Genomic DNA, 27767 nt, shown 5'->3' with positions numbered 1-27767 from the left:
TGGGATGCCTGGCCGGAGCCCGGGAAGATAAAATCTAGATGCATCAATTTTCAATATTACATGCCACGGCAATTCTACAACATTGCATCCGTCACAGGTGGGGGAGATTCACAGTTTTCTTCTTCCAGAATAACTTTGTTTGCTTTGATGCCATTCTCCTGCCTTTCCATGGAGCTCGATGCTCTCTTTTAGGGTTGGAGGCAGACCCTTTTCTTCTTGAAAGACGTCTATTTTCTATTATGGTTTGGTCTGTTCAAGCTTTTTAAGTCTGAGCTTTTTGGCCTAAATATTATTTTCCTACTTATTGGATTTTCTCTGTAACCAAACATGGTGTATGTAATCACTATCGAAAATTGAGTATTTATATAAAGAGTGCATGATCCCAGTGGAAACATGCGATCATATATACTCATGCATGTACCTTTTGTAGTTTTTCTCCCTCAAGTTCCAATTGTCCTAATATATGAAATCCTCAGCTTGAGTGTACAATTTATTTCTAGACTTTTGACAAAAATATACAGAAAAACTCTTCAAAAAAAAAAAAAAAAAAAAAAAGAATCGAAAGAATGAGGGGGAAAATAGAGCTGATTACAATACATCATGCATAGGATTGCACTAGATCTTTCGGAGTCTTTTGAGGATGAGAACTACGTTCGATTCCTATATCCATTGCAGCCTCTTGAAAATTACTGATTAGCAGGTTAGGATCTGTACTCAAAATCTCTCAAAGCAAGAAATCCATGCTTCGAGACAGCCGGAAATCAACTTTTGGCAGAAAAAAAAAAAAATCCTGTATCACTTCGCGAATTCGGTAAAAAACACACACCTGGTGTGATGGGAATAATGGTCTTCCCTTGCTATATATGTACCAATGTGGTTTCTTTAACTCATTATGGAGACAACTCAAGTCACACAGCTGCACAAATAGCCCCTGAGACATGCAGGAAAAATTATATAAACAAAGATGTCGGTATAAATAACCCTGTCCCTTTTGAGAGTAACAATATTTGGAAGTCAGAACCATAATTTAATAGAAAGTAAAAGCACCCAATCCAGAACGAAATCGAGCGAAAGCTCAACTATATTTATAATTTCTTCAATCTTCATTTTGTAAATGTGCATGTGCATGTGCATTTCCACCTTCAACGAAAGGTTGCAATGGAGGAAAACAAGACACCATGTATCTTATTGTAAATAGAAACTATCTAAACATTGCATCTAAAAAGCTTCCCTTCAGCAGGACACAAGAAAAAAATATCTTGTAAGACGCTATTCTGCGGAATGCAAGAACATATCAGGTATTCAAGTCTAAATAGAGACTAACTAGACATGGCATCTAAAACGCTTCCCTTCAGCAAAACTGTTGTATCACACCGGATCACCGGAACATGTGTAGCATCCAAGGGAGATGGGTGGGATTAGTGTTCAATTTTCCCCACAAACCCAAAATTTTTCCTTCATGCCAAAACTTTGGAGAAAGCCATATTCCCATGTGCTGGTATAAACTGAACAAATTCTTATTACCAGAAATGTGTATGAAAAATGAAACTTTTCTGATTTTGCAATAAAAAGGTTGAGTCCTTTAAGCAAGAACCAACAGATGAGAAACAAATCATAGCATAAAACTAAACCCCTTTCACCATGCGCACTTGGCACACATACAAATCACTTTGAGTACAATGCCACACCCTTTGTTGCTCAGTTGCTCTCAATTGTTTCTTTCTTTAGTGCAAAAATCATACTCTGTGGTAGCCCTGGTGGGTCACTCTGTGCATGCATACACAAGTTTGTGCGTGCGTGAGAGAGAGAGAGAGAGAGAGAGAGAGAGACCTGACGACCAGGAGCAGCAAAACTTCCCTTCATTAATGTGCTTCACATCAAGCCCAATAAACCATGATCCAGTGCTAACATCATCATGAGCATACATACGAAGACTAGATCTGGAGAACCAAAGAAAGACGTCAGTTCAATTCTGCGAAGTGTGTCTATATATATATTTTTTTGATAAGTAATATTGTATATCAAAAAAAGTGCAATGCGCCTCTAAGTATACAGATAGTATACATAGGAAAACCCGCAAAATCCCACAAAAAGAAGACCCTATACCAACCCTAAAAACCAAAGAGTCCTAAAGAATCTGATACCCCAAAACCCTCAAAAACCCTAACCTCAATAGGCAAACCTACATCACCTTGCCAATGACCCTATTCGAGCCGTGGCCTCTAGCCTCAAAATTAATGGAGCATTCCAAATTTTTGAGCTCCCTCTTCTCACGAAATGTGTCTATATATTAATTAATCTTACTATAAAAGATAAAGAAAATACCTGTTTATTGAGATGAACTGAGCCAGTGTTTTTGAAATGACATATAACTCCCCAGAAGCATGTTGAAAGTATCTGCCCCATACAAGAAACAATTCTTTTGAGTAAATTGAAAAGGCAGGCATCAAAACATGGGAAATTAAGAGCGACAAGTTGCACTGCCTGAGTGAATGCATGCATATTAGGTTCTTGGCATTACTTAGTTTTTTAAAACAAAGCATCCAGCATCTACAGGTTACTTTTTTTACACAAATTGATTTGTGGGAATCACAGTAGTACTTTGCAACAGAATGCAACAATCAATTCATTACATCATTAATAAATTATTCTCAAGGGGAGGACAAATTTTCTCCTTTTTTTGGTTCTTTTTAAATCTTTTGTGCACTTATACACCTTATAGAACAGTAAGAAAAGTTCTAGATACCAACCATTGCCTACTTCCACTCATCTTATCTCCACACAAATTTTAAGAGGGAATTGCAGCAAGGGGCTTGTTTCATAATAAAGAAGAAAAGTATTTTGAATATGCAGCCACAAAACAGATATCATAAAAGACTTAAATATGTCTAGTTAAATCAAGTATACAATTGAGCTAGCCACTTTCTGGAAATTATAATATCAAACTTTACAAGCAAAAGGTAAAAACCGAACAATGCAATACTCACCCTTTTTTATCACCGAATTTCCACCAGTCTGGTTCATACCATATGTGGGTCCTACATTATTCAGGCAATATACGGAAGAAAAGATAAACTTAAAACCATAATAATACACCATTCTGCCATCAAATAAACATTTTAATTGAACTCACGGCTCAGAAAAAACTTCGCCTGATTTCATACACCCAATATAAAGACGAGGCTCATCCAGATGTGTAGTTAGCATTGCTCCCAGGGCATCTGTATAACAAAGGATAAGCCAAAAGGATCAGCATAGACTACTCCAACAATCTGTTTAGGCATAGAGACTTCAAGTTCTCTAAAATGAAGAAGGGCTAGCTCTTGCTTTTTTCTTATTGCTTATTACTTCTTTTTCTAACTCATCTTAATTTTTCATGCAACTATTCTCCCACAGCCTACAAGGTTTTCTCTCTTGCAAACCAGAAAAATTTTGTGCAGGTCTGACACAGTGCTAGAGGGAGACACTACTTTGTCGATTGCCAGAAAGATTAAGGACATACCAATGTTAACATACACATCATCATTGACCTTAGCATAAAACTCAGCATCCCAATTCTCTACTGCATGAATAAAAAATGATTTCGTATTTCTTGGAAGCTCCTCAGGTGGCTCCACTTGACCTTCCTGTAGGGCAGATAGACAAAAGAAGTAACATACTAATATTGACTTCTAGTTTGAATTCCTACAAACAAACGGCTACCTACCAACTTCACCATTAACAAGTGATAATGAACTAACAACATAGCATGTGTTCAAATTTTGATCTGGGATCATGGTAGAAGAATAGGAAATACGAACAAACAAAGAGCACAGATATACACTTATAAGATAACAGGCCCCAATAACTGGTGTAGGATGTTAGCTGCAGATAAATATAAAACCAACTCTCTTAGAAAAGCTTAAAAATTTTAAAACTACTTTTCAGACCTGTTGAACTTTTAAAATTTTAGACCTCTGCATGGGAAAAACATATAAACTCTAAACCCAACTAAATATTGTTAAGATAAATTCAGCAAACACTTTAAACATACAAGAATGATGAAATCGTTGGTCTGCCTATTTTCGTCGTCAATTTGTTTGTCCAGACTGTCTCCACGATTTGCACTGCAAGATATATAAACTTGACTAAACTAAGAACCTTAGACAATTCTTTTAAAAATTGTTGAATTGTCTAAACAAAGACCTTCTTCCTATTACAAATCGCACAATGATGCCCTTTTCATCTGCCAATTTTTCTAGAGCTGCACCTGCATATATTGTACTTCCCAGTTAAGTACCATCCAGGTATAAAATTCTGAAATTAGCAGTACAAGATACTCATAGAAGTGATGAATTTTGAAAAGAGAGTCACAGAAACAGAATATATCTATATACCATTATAAAATCCTCATATATCCTAGTGAACCAGATGAACTCATTTATCTAAAAAGAACCAGCATAAATTTATTTTTAGGCCTCAATATGATTTGTGGCTGGCCACTTATGTATCGTGCGACTAAGGTAATCCATAACAAACTTGAAACAGGAAAAAAACCGCAATAGGGGTAGTCAAATCCAAGTCAAACCAATCACAGTAAAATATCTTGTAACAGAGCCCCAACAACCTCATCAGCCAAAATAAAAAATAGGGGATTACAACAAGCCCAAAAGGCACCATCTTGACAGCCAATATAGTTTTTTGACATTTCATGGTTAGACATGCCAAAATAGCTAGGTGTATAACTGAGTATGGTCCCTTTGTGCAAAAGATTCATTCTGTGCATAGATTTGTAAGAAAATTGCTGTTCACGCTCAATCTTCAGGAACTAATTATAATTCATCTTGTAACTGTTGCTCCACCAGTCATGCAGATTTAATTCAAACATAAGAAATTAATGTTATTTCATCACCTACTTTTCCACCAACTTCATCCACCCCCCAAGTTGGTTTATCTCATCATATTCGAACCCATTTAGTTCACTAGGCTATTAGTGAAATGTTTTGAATTTACGGCATTGAATATGTTATTATTTATACTTCACTCATACTAAACGAGGGAAAGAATAAACTAAAGAACAGTTACCAGTTGGCATCCATGCCTTGCGAATAGCATCTCTCTTTTTCTTTCCGCCAAATGTTGTAATAATTCCTATGACAGCCAAAATCTTTTTCTTAGATCGAGTCCCATCAATTTTTGACAACTGCTTTGGAACAAAACCCCCCTGTCTAGCTGCAGCCAGGTCCATCTCAAGGTTTGACAGCTTCTTCTGCTGTTCCCTAGAAAGTAAAAAGAATGGTACCATAAGCTTGAGATCATAGTTTGTCGAATTTGCTGGATAGCTAGAATCAAATTACCTGCAGCCTATACGTTTTAGTGTATCGTCAACAGATATGGCAGATTGACCCTGAAAATGCATGACAATTTGGTTCCTTAATATTTCTCATGGATACAACAACCAAACAAAACCTTGCAAATAGAGGAAACACAGTGCAGCATTATGAGAAACAACATTTTGGGCCAAGAATTAGTGACTTGGCAAACCAAAACAACCCTTTATACTCCTACCTACGGTCCATCAACTAAATATTGCATCATCAAAAACAACACCAGGCAATGCTGGCTGTGCATAAGGCCGCATGGGATCCGATCATTTGGTACTGTCAATTACTCGACTATTGCATCCTATTAGAACCGAATTACTCCATTGTGCTTTTTACAAATCATTTTTTCTCTATTTATTTTTTGAAAACATTAAACCCGTTTGAATGATGTGAAGAATAGATTACCAGAACACAATGGTGTATTAAATAATGCCCATAAACTCACCAATTAAGCAATTGAGAAACCATTCCTACCAAACAAATTTTACTTTCTTTAACCATAAATTCATCTATAATACATAACAATTAACAAAACTAAATTGGACACAAAGAATGAAAATAAAATTAATTACCTGCCCATTTCGTTTATCAAGCTCTTGAATCAAATACGCTCTGGTCTGCGCATCCTGCCATAGCCTATTCAAAAACACGTTCTCATCAAACACTCGTTGAACAAAAATTTCCCACAACAAAAATTAGAATAAGCAAAATTTACACAAAAAGAAAAAGAACCAAACCGGCCAGCGACATAAACCGTGGCCATGGCGGCAAACATAGCGAGCAAGAGAACCGAAACCCGAGACTCGAAACTCGAACCGGACGGCCGCTTCGGAGGTGCTCGGGGATGCATTTAGAGTATTTTCGTCAAGAGAGAATCCGAGAGAGAGAGAGTGACTCAGGGATCATCGACTTTGATTGTGATTGGATTGTTTTTTACCGTTCGATCTGGAGGGATTGGGAGCTCGATGAGATGACTGTTGAGTTTGAATCTGAAAGCAAAGAATTGACTTGCAATTTTTGAAGAAGAATGTTGTGGATTTTTTTTTAGTTCCCACCTCTTCTTTTTGGTCATCATATGCATTGCTCGTAAATGATTCGTGGAGACGTCCTAACAGTTTTTAGTCTAGGGGTGTGCAAACGGCTAATCAAGTAACCGTAAATCCCTAACCGTATAACCATTTTGGCAAGCTTGTATTCTATTAAAAATTTAGTGGTTATTAAAATTATAATTGAGCTTGTGATTGATCATTATTGAATTTTGATCTAAAGATGATTTTAATAGCCATATCATTTTTAGTAAGACACAAATAGAATACAAGTAGATTACCTAAAATTGCTCTCATTTTAACAACTACCTGTCTAACAGTTTTAGGAATGAAAGAAAGTGGTTAAAAATCGCTAGCCTACGCTTATATATAATAATATAAATATATATTTTACATTTTATATTATAAATATAACATTAAAACAAAGTCGTTTTTGGTGTTGAACACCAAAATAGTGTCATTTAAATACAAGATACGAACTAGTACACCGAATTAAGTAGGTGCACGTCCCTCTTATGAGTGGTGGAGTATACATAGCTCTTGTGATTTACTAGAAGTTGGATTGTTGTGGAGAGTGGGAAACGGGGCTCGGGTGTGGATTTGGAAGGACAAATGGATCCCCCGACATTCGACGTACATGATACAATCTCGACCGGTTTTACTACATCCCGACGCAACAGTTAGAGAGTTAATCGACGAAGATACAAAGCGGTGGAATTTACCATTACTGGACATTCTCTTTACAAGAGAGGAGGGCCAGCTAATTCAATCTTTGCCGATTAGTAGCTTTAACAGGGAGGATAAATGAATATGGAGAGGAACTAAAATAGGAAATTTTTCCGTTAAAAGTGCGTACTACTTGCAAGTGGAGCTTGAAACTCAGAATGGGGCAACAAGCTCTTCCCAGTTGGAAATCAGCCGGGTGTGGAATGACTTGTGGAAGCTGAAATCCCGAATGTAGAAAAAAATTTTCTGTGGCGAGCTTGCCATGAAAGTTTGCCAACTCGGAGTAATTTGTTGGAGTGGAAAATTCCCTATGCCCATTATGTGATAACAAAACAGAGATAGCCTTACATATCGTATGGAAATGTCCGTCGGCTATGGATGTTTGGAGTATGGGTTGCAGAAAATTGCAGAAGATGAGCTCTACAGGCGCTACACCCTTTCTCCGGTTGGTTGAGGAGGTGTTTGCTTATTGTGATCTGGAGGAAATAAAGCAATTTGCTGGCATTGCTCGAAGACTTTGGTTAAGGAGAAACGACGTGGTGCATGGGAAGACGCTGGACCATCCTACCCTGATTGTTCAACGGACCATCACTGCAGTGGCAGATTTCTCTAAGGCCAATGATATGGTGGCCGGGACTCAGGATATGCACGCACTGGGAAATCCAGCAAAATGGGAAGCTTCGTGTGTTGGGTGGAAGAAAGTCAACTGGGACGCGTCAATAGACAAGGATACGGGCAGGATGGGTTTTGGGATTCTAGTTCGTGATGACCAAGGGTTGATCCTTGCGGCGTATAGCAAAACTATCTTGGGACGTCTAGATCCTACGAATGCAGAGGCGAAGGCAGCTCTTTTGGCCGTTCTTTTGTGCAAACAATTGGGACTCAGTCATGTTCATTTGGAAGGCGATGCCCAGTTGGTGATTAATGCAATCTTGTCACCGAAGCAGAACTGGAGTAGTATGGGTATGCTGGTGGAGGACATTCGGCAGGAGGTACAAGCTCTACAACATTGGAACATTTCTTTTGTTCGTAGGAAGGGCAACAAGGCGGCTCATAACCTGTCTAGACTAGCTACAAGGAATGTTATGGATAGATTATGGATTCATAAGATACCAGAATGTATTACTGATATTGTGCAGGAGGAGCATTTTGCTCCCTCTGCTTTGATTATGAATTAATGAGAAATGACGAATCCTTTTATCAAAAAAACAAAAAAAAAAGTTTCATCATATTCATTATTTTTTAGAAGACTTTGACCCAAAACTATTTAAAGTAAGCCTAAAAAATAGGCACAATAAAAGCAAAAAATACCTCAAAAAACCCATATAAAATAAGGGTTATAAAACCATTAGTTATTGGTTTGAATAACCACTAACGGTCAGTTATAAAATAACCGCATAAGCGGAGCATTTGCGGTTATTAATATGGTTAGCGGTTTTAACCAATAACTACTAACTGCAACCGCTTGTACACTCCTACTAACATATTTGAGATTACGATTAAGGCCATTTAAGATTTGAAAAAATAATGTCATTTTTAAAAAGTGTTGTTTCTTTCTTTCTTTTTTATATGTCCGCACCAAGGGGAAAAAGATGAAGAGAGAAATTCGAAATGTGAGACGTGATCTCCAGCTGATTGAACTATCATTGATGACTAAATGTATTATTTCTATTAATTGAGTGTTTAGTTCATTAGTATAAAAATGCAATTTCCTGCATAAATTACGATCAAGGACAAAATAATACTATTATATTTAAATTGTTATTTATCATTTTTATGTCTTCTCCCATTCAATTTTCTTTTTTTAAAAAAAATCAACTATTAAATATGGATCCTAAAATTTCAATACTTGATTTTTAGAAAAGTTAGACGGGAGAAGGACAAGATAATGACGTTTAGACTTTCTCATTGATTATTGATGAGAAATGTTTGAATGTTGCAAGAGAAAGTATGATATGGGGAGAAAATTGACCATAATGCAGTTCACCAAATTGACTTTTTACACTTTCACCTAGTTTACAAATATTTAAAACTATGAATAATTATCTTTTGGGTTAAATACTAAATACTTTTTTGGGGTCTCATAACTTTATTTTTTTCTCCTTAGGGTTTCATTTTTATCACAAGAGGTCCATGTGATTTTAATAATAGACCAAATTAATCATTCTGTCAGTTGACTTAACGGAATTTCACGTGAAGCAATCAAATGTTGACACGTGGCACCCATTTAATAAGCTCGGCTCGTATATTTTTTAATAAGTAACAAATAACAATATATAGCCAACATTACTCAATAATAACAAATATATTCCTCTCCCCTCTCTTGTGTGGACATGTCAAAAAAAAAAACAAATATATTATATACCTTTTTTTTTTAATTTTTTTTTTTTTTGTTTATGTTATTTATGCATGTGTGTGTGTGTGTATACATATAGTAAATAATAAGAAATATTTGATATTATCATTAATCATTTTATCATATATTCATATGGTACAAGTTATTGTGTCATTTAATAAAAATATTATTATTAGATACTTTATACTTTGGAAATTGGAATCATATATCACAAAATCATTAATCATTATATAATCATATAGTATATATCTGTATAAGTTATTGTGTTATTTAATCAATGTATTATAATTAGATACTTTATTCTTATAAAATTTATATCACATGATCTTAGATCGAAGATAATATTAATATGAATTATGAGATAATATGATCAGATAATTTAAGTATGAGTGTATGTCCATTAGATCATGAGGAATTTAGGACTTAGAGTTTGATCATTACCATTTGATTAAATGATTAATAATTAAATAACTAATATGTTTCTTATAATTTATATATTATAATCACAATTTGCTATAAGTAAAAAACTTAACAATTTGAATTTAAATCATATGTCATGAATCGTGATCATGAGATCAGATAATATAAGTATATAACATTGACCCATATAATGATATCATATAAGTATATAAATGTTTATATATAAGATACAATATATATTAATATTGACATTATATACTTGACCCGTGTTAAGCATTAACATTTGAACAATTGAACCTATTAACTAAATAATACTATATGTAATATGATAATAGTGATTAGTGTGTGTGACATAAAGTGTTTGACATTGTGATTTAAAAAACATTTAATCTTAAATAAGAAAAACATTGTGAGATAATATGATCATATAATTTAAGTATGAGTCACTCATAAGGAATTTAGGACTTAAGAGTTTGAGCATTACCTTTAGATTAAATGATTAATAATGAAGTAACTAATGTGTTTCTTATAATTTATACATTATAAATTTATAATCACAATTTTGCGGTAAGTAAAAACTTAACAATTTGAATTTAAATCATATATCATGAATTATGATCATGAGATCATATAATATAAGTATATAACAATTAACAATGACCCGATACAATCATATAACAATTAAATTAACATTAAATTGAAATAACAATTTTGATTGAATTTAATTGTAGCCATCCAATTTTTGATTGAATTTAATATCGGTTGTTGGATTTGATTAATTCCAAGTAAGACTATAAATACATCTTTAACCAAAAAAAAAAATCCCTAACCCTAACCTAATTTGCCGCCCCTCTCTCTTAGACGCTCTCCCCTTTCTGTGCCCCTCTCTCAGACGCTCTCCTCACCGCGCCTCTCAGGCTCTCACAGTATGTCTCGCCTCTCACTCTCAATGAAGCTCCCTTTGGTTTTCTTTTGTTTAGATTCAGAGGCTCTTTCTAAAAAAAAAAATCCCTAACCCTAACCTAAACTACCTCCCCTCTCTTTGGATTTCTTTTGTTCTACGCCTCTGCCTCTGTGGATCTATGCTCGGATTTGATCAATGGGCAGTGGTAATCTCATTCTCTATCAAGGCAAGCAAAGCAAGGTAAGTTACATTTGATTTTAGTTTTAAACTTAATTGGGTTGCAAGGCTGGTGATTTTGATTTTGGTGTATTATTGATGATTTTGGTATTCTGATTTTATAAATGGGTTCTTAGATTGATTTGTTTGGAGCTGTATTGATTGGGCTGCAATTTATACTGCTTATTAGTTTTAGTTAGCTACCTATTAGTATAGTTATGGACTGAAGTCTGATACCAATTTTCTGTTTGAAGTTTAACTTGCATACATGGTGGATGCTGACTCTGATGACTTGCAACTTGTTGATGAAAATACAGTTGAGGAGGAGTATGAGAATGAGGATGAGTTTAAAATTAGCCTAGGTGCTAATATAGATGACGAAACTGGTAATGGTGGGGTTTCTGATATTGCTACATTTACATTGGCTACGGTTTCAAATGCAGAAGGCAATTCAATCGATTCACATAAGAGAAAGGAGATGCAGAACACTTCTTTTGTTTGGAATCATTTTGTTGAAGTAGATGAGGGTGGTGGTGTGAAAAGAAAACCAATGCAAATGGTGTAAGACTAAATTCAAAAAAACAAAATCTAGTACTACAACTATATTGGTTAGGCATTTGAAGAGTTGTTTTAAGTTCATAGGATCCAAAAAGCAAAAAACTTTGTCGGTTGATGCTAGTGATAACGTTGCAAATTTCCATTTTGATGAGACTAAGGTGAGAGAACTTATTTTTCACATGATCCTTTATCATGAGTACCCTTCTATGCATATGGAGCATGTGTTATTTAACAATGTTATGAAAGCTTGCACACCACATTGGAGAAAAATCTTTCGGATTATTGCTAAGGCTTTGTGTTTTGCCACTTATGAAAAGGAGAAAAAAAAAATTGAAGTCTTTTTTGAGTAAGGTTAACAAAGTCAACATCACAACTGACATGTGGACTGCATGCCAAAAGGCCTCTTACATGGTTGTAACATGTCATTTTATAGATGCAACATGGTGTTTAAATAGGCGTGTGTTGAACTTTTGTAATCTTCCCCCTCCACACACCGGAGATACGATTGCTGAGACACTAATTAAATGTTTTAGAAATTGGGGTATTGAAAACAAAATTTGTTCAATCACTGTAGACAATGCAAAGGCTAATGATTTAGCAATGAAGCAATTACAAGATTTTTTTAACAAAAGGAAATTGTTGGTTGTTGGAGGGAAGTTGTTTCATGTTAGATGTTGTGAACATATAACTAATTTGATGGTTCAATATGGGCTGGCTGAAATTAAGGAAATTATTGATTGTGTTAAGGATGGTATTAAATACCTAGTTGCATCCGAATCGAGGTTACTGAAATTTGCTGAGCATGCAAAGAATTTGCAATTGTCTAAGAAAAAATTGTTCTTGGATGTGCCTACCCATTGGAATACTACCTATATGATGTTAGCAACTGCACTTGAGTTTAGGGAGGTTTTCCCTATGTATAGTTATAATGATATTACATTTACTTGGGTGCTCTCATATGAGGATTGGGTTAAAGTTGAATATGTGTTTGAACTCTTGGACGTATTCAACCGGGTAACCAAGATTGTATCTGGGAGTAACTATCTGACATTTAACTTATTCCTTCCTGAAGTTTGGCAGATGAAGGAAGTCTTAACCAAGAAATCTGATGATGAGAATGAATACATTAGATCCATGGCACAAAGAATGAAAGATAAGTTTGATAAATATTGGGGTGAGTGCAATTTGTTGATGTCAATTGTTGCATTTTTGGATTCAAGGTGTAAGATGATGTTGATCAGATTTTGTTTTCCAAAAATCTACAAAGAGAGTGAAGCTAATGCAAATATTGAGCTTGTTGAAAAAAGTATGAAAGAAATTTATAAAGTATATGCCAATGAGTACAATTCAAACCTTCTGGAACAAATTCTTCAAAAAAAACTCTTGCTCTTCACATGGTGCTTCAAGTAGTGCTGGCTGTGCTGTAATTTGTGAAAAGGGTGAAGGTGGTAGGGATTTGCTTGAGTCATTCCTTAGAACTACTAATTCGGTGCAACAACCTATTAAATTAGACTTGGACATATACTTAGAAGAGAGTGTATTCATACCTAAGAAGGGTTTTGTATTTAATGCATTGGAATTGTGGAAAGCCAATACCTTGAAGTATTGTATTTGTCTAAAGTGGAGAAGATATCTTGTCAATCCCTATTTCTTTTTTTTGAAAGGGAATCCATATCAGTCTCATTCATAGAAATCATGAGCATAAAACTCTTACAAGCAACCATAGCCAAAGTTACGAGGTTACAAGTGTCACAAATGAGGTATTACATTTTAGACTCAAAACCAATCCACTAACTCATGACTAATTTACATATTAAAAAACAGATCTATGCCAAACAGACTCAAACTAATACATAGGTAGTGCTTATTCCTCGGAACTAAGGGTAGACAAACCCCTAACCGAAACTCTTCCTCCTCGATCTGAAAGTCAAGATAACGTTCACATCCATAACCCAAAGGTCTAGACCATAGCAAATAATCCAGAGGGCATCACGCATGCAAGTCGAGAGGGGATAGAGCCTTATTATGAGCAAAAAACAGGAAATAGATGCGTACAGGGAAATAAAGGGACTAAAACAGGAATACAAATAGAATAGAAAAAATTGGACAAACAACAATGGAAACCAACAGAATAGGGAAAAAACAGAAAAATCACACTAAGTGGGAAACAGCAACCGGAAGGAAGCCGATTGCGTGCTGGCCGAAAACCGACGCGGAAGATGGTGTTGGAGCTCATCACGGGGGGACACGAAGAAAGAGCCGACAGCAGACGATGGGCAGCAGAGTGGGTGCAGAGGAGATCGGCGTTGAACACAAAACAAACTGTGGGGGAGTTTGAGTGAATCCCCCAAGAGCATCACCCACAAAGTGTGACAAATAGGCAAGGCAACAAAAACAACATACCAAAATACACGGCAAAAGACAAACATAAAGGAAAGGAAATAAAACAACCAAAAACGGAATCAACAAAACAACCAGAGAGAACCGAAATCAAACCACTCCCGAAGAGACGGATCCGGTGCAAAAGGTGTGATGGGCACTGGCTGATCCGGGTAGCAAGGTGGTGGAGCACACGTCAAGGTGGACCAGGCGACAGGCAGTCAATCTGGTAAGACACGAACCGAAGCCAAACCCGACCCAGCAACAGGCGCAACAGATGGAGAAGGGCGGAAGATTGGCCTCTAAAAAACCTTAAAATCAGAAAAGGGGCGGAGAGGGAGGGAGAGGAAGAAAATGTCAAAAGAGCAAGGGACATCAAGTAAATAGGCTAGCTCTAGGGTGGGGGGAGAAGAGGATGAGGGGAGGAGGGGGGAGGGGGAGAATAAGGGTTCTCCCCCTCCAACGGCGTTCTCTGCTGTCAATCCCTTCTACTGTGACTTCAGAGTCTATTTTTAGTGCTGGGGGAAGGGTTATTGATTCCCATAAAGCTTTACTATCAACTGAGACAGTGGAAAAGTTATTATGTGGAGGCTGATTGGGTGAAATCAATGTATGGGCTAAAAATGGGTGGTGCGGTGAGTTTCAATTTTTCCTAAATTATTTTTATTATTTTAAGTTTCTTAATATCTTGTACTTGAACTAATTACTTTGCATTTGTTGTGTTAGGTGGAGGATACAGAGGATTGTGATGTGGAGATTAATCTGCTAGAGGGAAAATAATTGTTATTGTTCAATGTTGCATTTTAGTTGATTATGTTAGTTGATTCTCTATGGAATAGTGAGGTTGGGATTAATCTGTTATGTTTGTTCAATGTTCTTTATCATTTTAGTTGATTATATATGGATGATTGTAAGGTGGAGATTAATCTGCAAAAGGCCTAGAGTGACCATAATTATGTTTGTTAAATGTTCTTTAGCATTTTAGTTGATTCTATACTTCTGTCAGTTGATTACGTATGCTGTGAAAGAAGAAAAACCCACAATTGTAATATTTGGGGGATCAAAATTTTGGTCCAAGATCTTTGCATGTGTAACTGAACATAATGTGAGAGAAATGAGAAAAAGAGATTAATATTAGTTAGAAAATCTCTCTAATTTGTACTATTGGTATGAATAGTGATTAGTTAGGAAAAAAAAAGTCAAGCTTGAGCTCGAGCTTGAGGGCTCGAAAAAAATTGACGAGCTCGAACAGGGTTACACCCCTATCAAGCCGAGCTCCAACAACACTTCCAGGCTTGAGCCTGAGTCCGAAATAAACAAGCTGAGCTCGAGCAGCCCAAACTCGCTCAAGCTTGGCTCGTTTACACCTCTAGGTGTAGTACAATTTGTCTTATTTAGGCATGGCCTATCTAACTATCTTGATCATATGTCAGTTAAAACCATTGTATAATAATCATTCACATAATCACAGAAAAATATGAAAAATTTAGTTCAGTCAATATAAAAGACTTTCTGAGACAAGAGAAAATTTTCATAATGATTGAATATAAACATTAAAGATCAATTCTCACAGTTATACAACCATCATGCATATAGAAAATCCAAAATTAAAATACAATTAAACCATTGTTACTTGAAAATGGCTACATTAACACCTATTACAAATTTAGCCGCTCATGGTGGTGTTAAAATAGCCTCCTGCCATATTCTTCTTCTCTTCAACTCTTCAAACCTCAAAGATAATATAGAGGAACCTCTATTTTAGATAAAAGTTCAATAAAGTCTTTTAACAATTAATTCATAAAACAAAATCTTCACTTGGGTGATTTAGCAAGAGTATCTACTGTACGAATTGAAATTGAGGTGGGTAAAAATAAAGTCATTAAACTACACGAACAACGAGTATTTCACCTTCAAAAAAAAATTGTAATTTAAGGAGTTAAAAGTCATAGATGGGAGTTTGAAGGATTATATGCAAATGTGCTGTCAATTCATGGGGCCAAATGCATTTTCCATATTTTTTTTTGACTTGTGAATATGTTTATTAAAAAATATTTTTAGATTGATTTTTGAGATGCCTATGGCAATAACGCTATACTGATATTATTATAGGGAATGTTAGGTGTTTTTTTAATGTTCTTTTCTGATGTTCTTATGATTTTAAGTAAATATTATTTTTTAAAAAATGGGGTGAGAGAAATAAGGGACATGTGGAGTCAATTTTTTTTTTATAGAAAATAATATCTTTTTGAGACGAGAACACCCAAAAATATCTAGCATTTTTCCTATGATATTAATTACATCATATCATATTAACTGACGAAGAGAAATTTTGTTATTTCAAAAAAGGAAAAATCTTCGAGATGTGAATGTTTTACGCCAGACAAACTGTCGACGAACCCATATAAGCCTTTGCTCTCTCGTCGTCTAGTCCTTAAATCAAGATCAAGGAAGCTCCCCAGAAAACCGCTGCTCGGAACACTCTCGGATCCGAATCGAAGCGAAAATGAACGACGCCGATGTCTCCAAGCAGATCCAGCAGATGGTCAGGTTCATCCGCCAGGAAGCCGAAGAGAAGGCCAACGAGATCTCTGTCTCCGCTGAAGAAGTACGCCCAATTCCTCATCGCCTACGTATATGAACCGTATGTTTATGCTTCTACGTGATCTTGTTTCTTTCTCTTTGCAGGAATTCAATATAGAGAAGTTGCAACTGGTCGAGGCTGAGAAGAAGAAGATCAGGCAAGAGTATGAGCGAAAACAGAAGCAAGTTGAAGTTCGAAAGAAGATGTAAGTTATTTTCCTGGAATTTCAATTCGATTTCTCGTTTTAGTTCGCGCGGTTGCTTGATTTCCTCGCCTTTTGTTGTTTGGATAGGTTAGAAGTTGAATTTCAAGTTCACAAGAGCTTGGATTTCGTTCGATTAGTGATATTATTGTGGTTATGTTTGGCTGCGTGTGCTGAATGAAACGAATATTTTTGTAGGTTGTTAACAACGTCACTTAGATTTTTGAATATCGGTGAGATTGAATGGGGCAAGTCGAAGTTCGGAAGATGTAAATTGTTTTCCTGGAGTTTGAATTCGATTTCCCGTTTCAATTCGTGCGGCTGATAATTTCCTCACTTTTTGTTGTTAGGATAGGTTAGAAGTTGAGTTTGAACTTCCAGGAGCTTGGATTTGGTTAATTTCATCCGGTTTTGTTGCTAGGATAGGTTAAAAGTTGAATTTCAACTTCACAAGAACTTGGATTTGGTTCATATTATTATGGTTCTGTTTGGCTGTGTGATGAATGATACAAATCGTTTAGCAGGGTATTGTAGATGTTAATTAGATGTTAGAATATCAGTGAGATTGAATGGAGCTAAATGTCCTAATAAATATAGGAATTCAATTAGTTTGGCTGAAATGTTTCTTTGGAATTGGAATAATATGGACATATAATGGATTGTTGTAATTGTGTGTTGCAGTGAGTACTCGATGCAGCTTAATGCTTCTCGGATAAAAGTTCTTCAAGCACAAGATGATGTGGTTAATTCCATGAAAGAGGCGGCATTGAAGGAGCTTTTGAATGTGAGCCGCGATCACCATGTGTACAAAAGGCTTCTAAAAGATCTGATTGTTCAGGTCAGCAAAACCCGACTTCCTGTTCCGTAGTTTAACACTTGTATTGATCAATCTGAAATCATATTTTGATACCTGTGACTAACTTGCTTCGGCTTTTAAGGAGGTGATGGAATTGTTTACATGTATAGATCTTGTAGTCTTGTTTATGTTCTTTGGTAGTTTAATTCAGATCACTTTCAAAGTAGAGAAATAGTTTATTAGAGTATAAGCAAGCATGTTTAGTATACACATATAATTATATTTGAAGAATAAGACACTGAGTTCTGAGGTAGTACAATAAATACTTCCCTTATAAGCTCTAACTGCAGTTGAAAGTGTAAACCGACCTTGCCATCATCTGTGATGGTCACTTGAGTTTTCAGAGTCATTTTTGGTGATGGTTTTGTATTTCTTAATCAATCCATTGTCAGATAGATTGTTGCTGTTAAATGATATAAGAGAAATGGATCCATGTGATCTTTAACGGATGCCAAAAGATTTTTAATTACTTCGAGTTTGAGCACAATGTATGGGAAAAAGTTAGTAAATATCAGTAGCTTGGCTTTCTGATAGTACTAAGATTACAATCTGTGTTGCAGAGTTTGCTCAGACTGAAAGAGCCTGCTGTCTTATTACGTTGTCGGGAAGATGATCTAAAGTTGGTGCAGTCTGTGCTGGATTCAGCAGCACAGGAATATTCTGAGAAAGCAAATGTTCATTCACCTGAGATCATAGTCGACCAGAAAGTCTATCTTCCACCTGCTTCTACCCATCATAATGCCCATGGTCCTTTCTGGTAAGTTTTTTGTTTAAATTGATACACTAAGATACTGCCAGATTCCATTTACTTTGCAAATTGCCCATCATATGTGCTGTTTGGGGCTTCGCGAAGTGGTTTGGCTGAGTTGTATCAAGTTATTGCTGAACTAGTTATCAGGCTGCAAAAGCAGGTTTTTAGACAGATCTTTCTGAAATTTCAGAATCATCCTCCCTTTTCCATTGTTAATTGTGTAGCAGCCAGCTAGTTAGGGAAGATTGAAATTGGCTTGCTAACATCTTATGTTCTTAACTGCCCTTTGTTATTGAAAATATATTGATGGAAAAGCTTTCTGATAATCTTTATTGTTGTTCAGCTCTGGAGGTGTAGTGTTGGCTTCTCGAGATGGAAAGATTGTTTGTGAGAACACACTTGATGCACGGTTGGATGTCGTGTTCCGTAAAAAACTTCCAGAGGTACTTCACCTTGTATTACATAAGTTTATAGAGACAGCATACATAAACTGCCTTAGTTGTTTCATTAGTAGTCACTTGCCTCATGGATTGGGATATTATTTCTAGTCATTCTGCTTAGGTAATCATTATATTAGAAAAAAAGTATCAATTATTGGTGCTCCCCTATACACTATCATTTGCCAATGTTGATTATTTTCTTCAATGACCTAGGTTTTTTTTTTTTTTTTTTTTTTTTCAATAAGTGATTGGCCCCATGTGAAAAAGGAAGATGAGATTCAAACTAGTGACTTTTCTGCTTTATGAGGCATGTTCTCCAACCAATTGAGTTAATCCTTAGAGCTTTTTAGTGACCAAGTTATTAGATATGATGTCATTAAAGTGGAAGATATCTCATGTGAGAAATTCTGTAGTACTTGTTATTTTATGGAGTTAGAATAATAGTCATATGGACTGAGACCGTCATTTGAACCAAGTTTATGTTTTTCTTATTGCAGATCCGCAAGTTGCTATGTGGTCAGATTGCTGCATGATGGGTTGGATAATATTGTTTAATTGCCCCTAAATTATTTGAGACCCGAGATCAGTCTTTGATGATAAGATTTGTTGTCCAATTGCTTTGTTTGTATGATCATTTTCTTGTTTGCTGGATAACTTTATATAGTGTAGATGTTCTTCAGTTTGGTTCTCTTATGGATTGGGGCATGAAAAAGTACTTATTCTTAGTTATAATAAATGTTTTCAGCTCGAGTGTTTCTGTTATTTGTTCGCTATCTTCTCAAGCAGAGTTTGAGCTGAATGGTTTATATCATAGGATTTGGCTTAGGTGTTGTAAGAAACTACAACATACGCTGTAGTTTTTTTAATGGTCTAGATTTATTTCACTCTCTCATAAAAACTTAAAATTAAATTTGGACCATTGAAAAAACTACAGCACATCATAGAACCGTTCAACAGACCCTTCTTTGCAAATTTGGCATGGTCCTTATATGGCATGAGGTGTGTTCGTATGAATCTGAGTTGTCTAATGCCCTCACTGCTTTCTTTCCTTCTAAAATTTAGGACAATTATGCCTATTAGATGTGTGAACTGGATTTTTAGCTGGAGAATGACTTTCCAAGATAGTGTGCATAACCATGCTTCACATATTTTACAGTGATGTTGAAGTAGGATTTAATTGGCCCTTTTTACCCTGTTTCTAACTTCATTGCACAATTTTAGCAGCTATCTTTATGAACTCTGTTTTTGCTCTACCTCCCACTCTGACTAAAAAAAAAAGGGAAGAAAAAATGCTCGAACTGCAAAATGATTTGGCTATGTTAGAAACTTTGTTTTTTTTGTCATTAGTTTTCTTTTCTCAAAACAAAAACATTAACAAACTCAAACATTAAACACTCTTAAAAACACAAAAACAGTTTTTACATTTATATCACACACACACACAAAAAAAAAAAAAAACCTTTATATCATGTTAAAATATTTTTTCAAACTAAAAATAAAAAATAGCATTCAAAAATACATTAACAATTGTTTACTTTAAAATGAGTAGTATTACATGCTATACTCTCCTCCTACTGGATTGACGTGCGTAAGCATGTACAAATGGTTCGGTTATAACTGTCCAATAATTGTTAATTGCATAACTGTTTTTGTAGATGGTTATAAAAAAGTGCTAACTAACTAGAGCAGGACGATTAGCTATTTTAGGGGTAGGGGTAGGTGTAGGTGGTTAATACCTGTTAACCGCCTATCTTTATATATAATAAATATATTTAGGCATAGGGATAGGCGGTTAAAATATGTTTTCAAGCAATAATTATATTAACCGAAAGACTCTAAGGGACTAATCTCCCTATCAAATGATATTAAAATTGACACTGAAGTGGTACAAATACAAACAGGGGTCTTTGGTCTAAGGATAAGCTATTTATGGTCTGTTTGAGTTTGCGATCATAAAAAGTGCAATTTAAAAATATCGATTTGAAAATGTGATTTTAAAAAACATAATTAAGCATTTGGCAAAATCTTTGCCAAAAAACACCTCATTACCTACGATTTGAAAACACAAATTTTCTGCGTTTTCAAATCACAATTTTTTTAAAATATAATCTGAAACAATCTATTTTCTCTAATTATGTTTAAAATTGTATTTTTTATTTATGAAATCGTAATGCCAAACACATCCTTAATAGGTTGAGACGTGAGAGGCCAATTAAGTCTTTGTAATATTTAATTATTTATGCTGGCATAGATTGAGGTTTAAAACCGTAGTTTTGAAGATAAATGCAAAATATCGAACCATGTCTGCAAAAGATATTAATCCCCCACACGTGATGATGCTCTTATAAATCTGCGGATTTTCTTGTTTCTGAAACTATGTCACGTGCGAAGAAAAGGAAAAACATTTACTTCTAATTTGTGCTATATATTGAAAGTTTTTTTATGATCAAAATCGTAGTTATAAATTTTGTAAGATTCCGGCTTATATATATATATATTTTTTTTTTCTCTATTTAAGCACTCTACTAGGACATATACAGGTGAATTATTTCCATTTTACAAACAAAAATGAATTTTGTGGTTGATGCAACTAAAATAGAAATTGGTTGGAAAATGAGATCCTTTTACGGGGAATATAATATATAGCCCAAAATACCATCAATTGGACCAAAACTTCATATATATAAAAAAAGGTAAAGTCCACGTACCCCCCTTAAACTACCATCTAATTGACAATGTTCCTCCCAAACTTTCAATTGTGATAATGTCATCTCCAAACTATCACAATATTGTCAATGTTCCCCCAAGATTAGCAATAAGACAAAAATGCCCTTATAGATTTCTCAATAAGACAAAAATACTCCTATAAATTCAAAAAAATAAATAAATTAAAAAGCGAAAAATTTTAATTTAAAAATAATATTTTTTTAAAAAACAATTTTTTTAAACAAAAATTTTTATTTTTTTTTTAAAATGGAAATTTTTATTTTAAAAAAAACTATTTTTTTATTTAGTTTTAAAAAACAAAAAATTTCATTTCATTAAACGAAAATTTTATTTTTTTAAACGTAAATTTTTATTTAAATAAAATTATAAAAAAATTAAACAAAAACGAAAATTTTCAATTTATATATATATATAAAAAAAAAATCGAAGTTTTTAAAATTTTTTTCTTATAAAATTGATTTTTTTTTTAAAAAAATGGCCAATGTTTGGATTTTTTTTTTTTGTTAGTTTTAGGGTTTTTCTAGAAGTTTTTTTTTTTTTTTTTTTTTGTTTTTAATTTTACTAAGGGTAATTTCGTCATTAGGGGGAACATTGACAATTTTTGGTAGTTTGGGGGGACATTGTCACAATTGAAAGTTTGGGGGGAACATTGTCAATTGAGTGATAGTTTGAGGGGGTTATGTGGATTTTTCCCTATAAAAAACGGTTATCAATCACCCGCTATAGATTTTAATAACCGCTAACTATCTATTATAAAAATAACTACTAGCTGCTTAAGTGGAGTAGTTGCGAAATCAGACAATTCATATTGGTGGTGCCGTTTAAAATTTTTTGAGGGCGTCGTGGTAACTTGCATAAGTAGGAGAAAAGATTTTTTATTTTTTTTTCCGAAGTGCCTTGTGAAACTTGTGTAGGAAAACAACAAAAAAAAAATTAAGCAAATAGCGGTTAAAGTCACTAACTATAACTGTTGTACAGGTTTAGATATGACCGGCTTTATTAGGCTTTCAATTTCTTTTTTTTTTAAAACAAGAATTGATGAGCATTATCACATCAACTCAGTAAAATGTGAATAAGAATCATAAGATGGATGAGTGTATTATTTTACAATATATTAGCTTTATTTTTTATATTATATCAATAAATTTTAATTACTAATTAAAAAAAAAACAAATTATAAAACAAAACGTTTTTCACCTCTTTTTAACAAAAAAATTCAAATATTATATTTATTTTATATCACATTAATTATTTATTTATTTTCTCTGAATTAAAGTTGATTATTTATGTAAAGAAAAGTATAAAAATCAGTTTTATCAATAAATTAGAATATTTAGTTAAAGTAGAATTAAAATATTTAAAAAGTTCTGACGTGACTGAGAGGAACCTTCACGTCCGATCACCGTTCAGAGAACTTCTCTCCTTCCCTCCCACGCTATTTCACACGTTGGGAAACTCACAACTCTCTGAACACCATTAATGCATGTCTGCTTGCTTTTACAAATTCATCGCCTCCTTCTTCTTCTTCTTCCATGACATCTCGTCACTGCTGTGAAGTTTTGATTCTTGTGCCCTCACTTCTCCCCATACACGCTTCCACCGGCCCAATATACTTCGAGCCCACATTTCCACTCTCCTTTCTACATTATTGGTGATTTTCAAGGTAACCCAGAAGAGTGTTCATTTACTCCTCTACTCGACGCGTCACTCAAAACCACCGCCGGCCACCGGCGGAATTCGGAGAGCACTTCGGAGCTAGGAGCTACCCCATTTAGGATAAGCACCCAGATAAAAATTAAGGTACTTTCTTAACTTTCTCAATCTAAACGCTTTGGTTCGTGTTTGTAGATAATGACATTGCCAATCTACCTTTAGATCCGCCAGTGTTTAAAGAAAAGAAAAATTCAATGGTAGATTGGCAATGTGGTGAGATACTGGTGCATCTGGTATTACTCTACTCGTAATTTTTTTTCACGTCCTCTTTACTTCATGTTCTTTTCTGTGTTGAATTTGGCTTTTGGAAAATATGTTTCAGTTCATTTGGTTTGATTTATTTCCGATATAATTTTTTTTTTTTTTTTTAAAAAAAAAATCCTGTGTGATTGTCAATCATGGTAAAATGATTGGAGGGAAATCTTGGATCTTGTAGGTTTTTTTATTTTTACTTTTATTTTATTTATATTTATATATTTATATATTTTGTTTAATTTCTCTGAAGAAGGTTCCATCTCAATTTGTTGGTACATTATATTTGTGGTTATGGTTTATTAGAAGTGCTTATTTGGCTATACCTCTAGGCTGATGATTAAGTTGTGTTTCTTTTGTTCTACAGCTGATGAATACCTTGGAAAGGTATTACCAAAAAGGTTAGCTCTTTTGTATCAATATGTATCTTTTCGTTCATATCTTCTTAGAGTTATCTTAAGTTATAACACCAATTTGAACATGCCTTAGTGATTGCACTGCACCCTCTTAAATTAAGAGTCTTAATATCTTACAACCTTAGATTGTTATCCTGTTTGACGTATACAGACTCTAAGAAGAAGCGGAAGGTTTTGGCGGTTGATGTTAAGGAGTCCAATGGTGTGAGCACCATCTCGAATTTTACTTATGATCCAATGAATGCAAGAGAACTTTGTTCTCATATGATCCTTTATCATGAGTATCCCTTTACGTTTGTGGAGGATGTGTTATTTAACAAGCTTATAAGTGCCATCACACCGCACTGGGAAACAATTTCTTGGGTTACTGCAAAGAGTGATTGCTTTGCCACTTATGAATTAGAGAAGAAGAAGTTAAAAACTTTGTTGAGAGGGGTTCTCAAAGTTAACATCACAACTGACATGTGGACTTCGGGTGAAGAAGTTTCGTATATGGTTGTGACATGTCATTTCATAGATTCTGATTGGCATTTACATCGGCGTGTATTGAACCTTTGTAATGTGTCGCCTCCACATACCGGGGTTCTTATTGCTGATGCACTTCAGAAGTGTTTTCAAGATTGGGAGATTGAGAATAAAATTTATTCGATCACGGTAGACAATGCAAGAGAGAATGACGTTGCCATGAGGATCTTGAAAAATGATTTTAATCTGAAAAAGTCTTTGTCTATTGGGGGAAATCTGTTTCACGTGCGCTGTTGTGCGCACATAACTAATTTGTTGGTTCAAGATAGCCTTGGTGAGATTGGTGATATTATTGATTGTATTAGGGAGGGTATTCAATATTTGGTGGCATCAGAGGGGAGGTTGAAGCAATTTATTGATATTGCAAAACAATTGCAATTGACTTCAAAGAAATTGGTTTTGGACGTACCCACCCGATGGAATAGCACCTATTTGATGTTAGTAGCTGCACTTGAGTTTAAAGAGGTCTTTTCGATGTATAAAGACATGGATACGAGTTTTCATTGGGCGCTGAGGGTTGATGATTGGGTTAAAGTGGAAAATGTGTGTCAACTCTTACAGGTCTTCAACAATGTAACGAACATCATATTAAGGAGTGACTATCCAACTGCCAATTTATTCCTTTTTGAAGTGTGGAGAATGAAACAGGTCTTGGCTGAGAAGTGTAGGGATCAGAATGAGAATATCAAATCCTTGGCACAAAAAATGAATGCTAAGTTTGAGAAATATTGGGGAGAGTGTAGCTTGTTGATGGCAATTGCAGCAGTGTTGGACCCAAGTGGTAAGATGAGGATAATACGTTTTTGTTTCCCTTTGATCTATCAAGAGCCGGAAGCTACTACAAATATTGAATTTGTCCTTACAGTTTTGCACGAGTTATATAATGAGTATGTTAAGGAACATAATTCAAGTGTTATGGAACAAAATGTGCAAGGCAATGCATGCGAAAGCTCTTCAAATAGTAATTCTATTAGTATGGTTGGGGGGAATGCCCAGAGTGGTAAGGCAAGGTTTCGGTCATTCCTTAGAACAGTGCAACCGATTAAATCAGAGTTGCAACTATATTTGGAGGAGGGTCTATATATATGTGATAGGGGTTCATATGAGAAATTTAACGCGTTGGATTGGTGGAAAGCGAATACCTCTAAGTTTCGCATCTTGTCTAAATTGGCCCGAGATATATTGTCAATACCAATTACCACTGTGAGTTCAGAGTCCACATTCAGTGCTGGTGGAAAGGTTCTTGATCCGTATCGAGCTTCGTTATCAGCAGAAACAGTGCAGATGTTAATATGTGGGGCTGATTGGGTTAGAGCATTATATGAGCTTGAAAACAAGTCTATTGTAAGTGTTACTTTTGTCTTGTGGTAATTGTTATTTTCCATCGCATTTAAAAAGTACTTTTTATTTATTTAACCTTAGGAGGACCCAACTGAGGAGGACCCAACTGAGGAAGACCCAACTGAGTTTCAGATTGTCATACCGTAGCAGTTTACCTTTATATTAAGTAAGTAAAAGTGTTGTAATATAACTGCATATTTTGTTTGGGGGATTTTGTTAAACAATATAATCTTGTTGAGGATCTGAGATATTGTATGATTTATATTTAATGATTAAGGCAAAATAATTTTTGTGTTATTATTAAACCTCCCTTGACATCTTTACCAAGTAAAGAAAACTTGAGTAAATAATGCAAGAAAGTAAAAACTAAGTTAATATTTTTAGTGTATATACCTGTTCAATTTCAGAATTTGAAGTTGTTGATTATAAAGGCCTTTGAAGTTGCTGTTTACATGATATGCCCATTTGATTGTAGAGTTTGCCTAGACTGAAAGAGCCTGCTGTCTTATTACGTTGTCGGGAAGATGATCTTCATTTGGTGCAGTCTGTACTGGATTCAGCAATGTAGCAGTATTCTGAGAAAACAAATGTTCATTCACCTGAGATCATAGTCGACAAGAATGTTAATCTTCACTTTGTATTGCATAAGTATATAAAGACAGCATATATAAACTGCCTTTATTTATATTCTGAGACCTGAGATTAGTAGTCGACAAGAATGTTTATCTTCACTTTGTGTTACATAAGTATGTAGAGACAGCATATATAAACTGCCTTTATTTATTATATTTTGAGACCTGAGATTAGTAGTCACTTTCCTCATGGATTGGGATATATTTCTAGTTATTCTGCTTGGTAATTATTATATTAGAAGTATCATATTAGAAGTATCAATTATTCGTGCTCCCCTGACACTGCATCATTTACCAATGTTGATTATTTTCTTCAGTGACCATGGTTTTTTTTTTTTTTTTAAGTAATTGGGCCCAAGGGAAGATTTGAACTAATAATTTTTGCTTTATAAAGCCTAGTCCTTAGCAAATTGAGCTTTTCTTTGAGGTTTCAGTGTCCCAAGTTATTAGATATGGTTTTTGTGATCAAACTTATTAGATATGACGTCATTAAATTGGAAGATATCTCATGCGAGAAATTCTTTGGTGCTTGTTATCATATGGAGTTAGAATAATAGTCATATGCACTGAGATCACATTTGAACCAAGTTTCTGTGATCTGCAAGTTGCTATGTGGTCAGGTTGCTGCATGATGGGTTGGATTATATTGTTTTATTGCCCTTAAATTATTTGAGACCTGAGATTGGTCTTTGATGATAAGATTTGTTGTCCATTTGCTTTGTTTGTATGTTCATTTTCCTGTTTGCTGGATAACTTTATATAGTGTAGATGTTCTTCTGTTTGGTGCTCATATGGATTGGGGCATGAAAAAGTACTTATTCTTAGCTTGAGTGTTTCTGTTATTCTCTCGCAATCTTCTCAATCACAATTTGAGCTTAATGGTTTATATCATATGATTTGGCTAAACCGTTGAAAAAACTACAGTATATATGCCGTCATTTTCTGACAAAACCTAAGCCAAAGCCTATATTCATAGAACTGATCAGCATACCCTTCTCTGCAAATATGGCATGAGGTGTGCTCCTTTCTTTCCTTTTAAAATCCAGGAAAATTATGCCTATTTGATGTGTGATCTGGATTTGCAGCAGGAGAATGACTTTCCAAGATATACTTGTGCATAAGCATGCTTCACATTTTACAGTGATGTGGCCAATTATTTCTTGTATTTGCAACTCTTAAGAAATAATGGCTTAGTAGCTGCTAAAGTAGGCTTTAATCAGCCATTTTTACCCTGTTTCTAATTTCATTGCACAATTTTAGCAGCTATCTTTATGAACTCTGTTTCATTTTTTATTTTTTTATTTTTATTTTTTAAATAGCCTATCAAAATGCTCAAACTGCAAAATGATTTGGCTCTGGC

General features: G+C 34.7%; 4 protein-coding genes and 1 pseudogene across 8 annotated transcripts; 4 read left to right on the top strand and 1 right to left on the bottom strand.

The window, feature by feature from the left end:
• Positions 1 to 380: 380 nt before the first annotated feature.
• LOC132175443 (hydroxyproline O-galactosyltransferase HPGT1) lies at positions 381 to 6412 on the bottom strand. Of its 2 annotated transcripts, XR_009439427.2 has the most exons (13): positions 6101 to 6412; positions 5936 to 5999; positions 5337 to 5386; positions 5065 to 5258; positions 4186 to 4249; positions 4034 to 4106; positions 3503 to 3626; positions 3134 to 3221; positions 2988 to 3038; positions 2326 to 2397; positions 1831 to 1940; positions 827 to 931; positions 381 to 743 (listed from the first exon to the last, which is right to left on the bottom strand). XR_009439427.2 is itself a non-coding variant. In XM_059587394.2 (12 exons), the coding sequence occupies exons 1-12, from the start codon at positions 6211 to 6213 to the stop codon at positions 909 to 911; spliced, it is 1026 nt and encodes a 341-aa protein (XP_059443377.2). In that variant the 5' UTR covers positions 6214 to 6412; the 3' UTR covers positions 381 to 908. The 2 variants fall into 2 exon arrangements, 1 of the variants encoding a protein (XP_059443377.2); XM_059587394.2 differs by having other exon boundaries at positions 381 to 931.
• A 1097-nt stretch (positions 6413 to 7509) lies between these two features.
• On the top strand, positions 7510 to 8313 carry LOC148586822 (uncharacterized). Its single transcript, XM_088514354.1, has one exon. The coding sequence runs from the start codon at positions 7510 to 7512 to the stop codon at positions 8311 to 8313; it is 804 nt and encodes a 267-aa protein (XP_088370480.1).
• A 2986-nt stretch (positions 8314 to 11299) lies between these two features.
• On the top strand, positions 11300 to 14748 carry LOC148586821 (zinc finger BED domain-containing protein RICESLEEPER 2-like; annotated as a pseudogene).
• Positions 14749 to 16304: 1556 nt separating this feature from the next.
• TUF (vacuolar ATP synthase subunit E1) lies at positions 16305 to 19563 on the top strand. The gene is made up of 6 exons (XM_059586550.2): positions 16305 to 16576; positions 16657 to 16757; positions 17436 to 17592; positions 18171 to 18367; positions 18705 to 18804; positions 19299 to 19563. The coding sequence occupies exons 1-6, from the start codon at positions 16475 to 16477 to the stop codon at positions 19332 to 19334; spliced, it is 693 nt and encodes a 230-aa protein (XP_059442533.1). The 5' UTR covers positions 16305 to 16474; the 3' UTR covers positions 19335 to 19563.
• Positions 19564 to 22899: 3336 nt separating this feature from the next.
• On the top strand, positions 22900 to 26585 carry LOC132175799 (zinc finger BED domain-containing protein RICESLEEPER 2). 4 transcript variants are annotated; one of them, XM_059587856.2, is made up of 5 exons: positions 22900 to 23328; positions 23861 to 23894; positions 24061 to 25778; positions 25860 to 25941; positions 26251 to 26585. In XM_059587856.2, exons 2-4 carry the CDS (start codon positions 23864 to 23866, stop codon positions 25920 to 25922), a joined length of 1812 nt encoding a protein of 603 aa, XP_059443839.2. In that variant the 5' UTR covers positions 22900 to 23328; positions 23861 to 23863; the 3' UTR covers positions 25923 to 25941; positions 26251 to 26585. The 4 variants fall into 4 exon arrangements, with proteins under 4 accessions (XP_059443839.2, XP_059443837.2, XP_059443835.2 ...); XM_059587854.2 differs by having other exon boundaries at positions 25857 to 25941; positions 26262 to 26585; XM_059587852.2 differs by having other exon boundaries at positions 25857 to 25941.
• The last annotated feature ends 1182 nt before the right edge of the window (positions 26586 to 27767 follow it).

This window comes from Corylus avellana, chromosome 3, assembly GCF_965113065.1.
Source record: "Corylus avellana chromosome 3, dhCorAvel1.hap1.2, whole genome shotgun sequence".
NCBI lineage: Eukaryota > Viridiplantae > Streptophyta > Magnoliopsida > Fagales > Betulaceae > Corylus > Corylus avellana.
Note: the sequence above shows the minus strand (reverse complement) of the source record. Positions and strands in the feature narration are given on the sequence as shown.

Coding starts and splice junctions, on each gene's coding strand:
- LOC132175443 (XM_059587394.2), bottom strand. CDS start 6,213: ATGCATCCCCGAGCACCTCCGAAGCGGCCGTCCGGTTCGAGTTTCGAG. Junction 2,398..2,987: donor AAATTCGGTGATAAAAAAGG/GTGAGTATTGCA, acceptor TGTATGGGGCAG/ATACTTTCAACATGCTTCTG. Junction 932..1,830: donor TTGCTGCTCCTGGTCGTCAG/GTCTCTCTCTCT, acceptor TGCATGTCTCAG/GGGCTATTTGTGCAGCTGTG.
- TUF (XM_059586550.2), top strand. CDS start 16,475: ATGAACGACGCCGATGTCTCCAAGCAGATCCAGCAGATGGTCAGGTTC. Junction 17,593..18,170: donor TAAAAGATCTGATTGTTCAG/GTCAGCAAAACC, acceptor TCTGTGTTGCAG/AGTTTGCTCAGACTGAAAGA. Junction 18,368..18,704: donor AATGCCCATGGTCCTTTCTG/GTAAGTTTTTTG, acceptor ATTGTTGTTCAG/CTCTGGAGGTGTAGTGTTGG.
- LOC132175799 (XM_059587854.2), top strand. CDS start 23,864: ATGAATACCTTGGAAAGGTATTACCAAAAAG. Junction 23,895..24,060: donor GGAAAGGTATTACCAAAAAG/GTTAGCTCTTTT, acceptor TGACGTATACAG/ACTCTAAGAAGAAGCGGAAG. Junction 25,779..25,856: donor AGCTTGAAAACAAGTCTATT/GTAAGTGTTACT, acceptor ATTTAACCTTAG/GAGGACCCAACTGAGGAGGA.
- LOC148586822 (XM_088514354.1), top strand. CDS start 7,510: ATGGATGTTTGGAGTATGGGTTGCAGAAAATTGCAGAAGATGAGCTCT.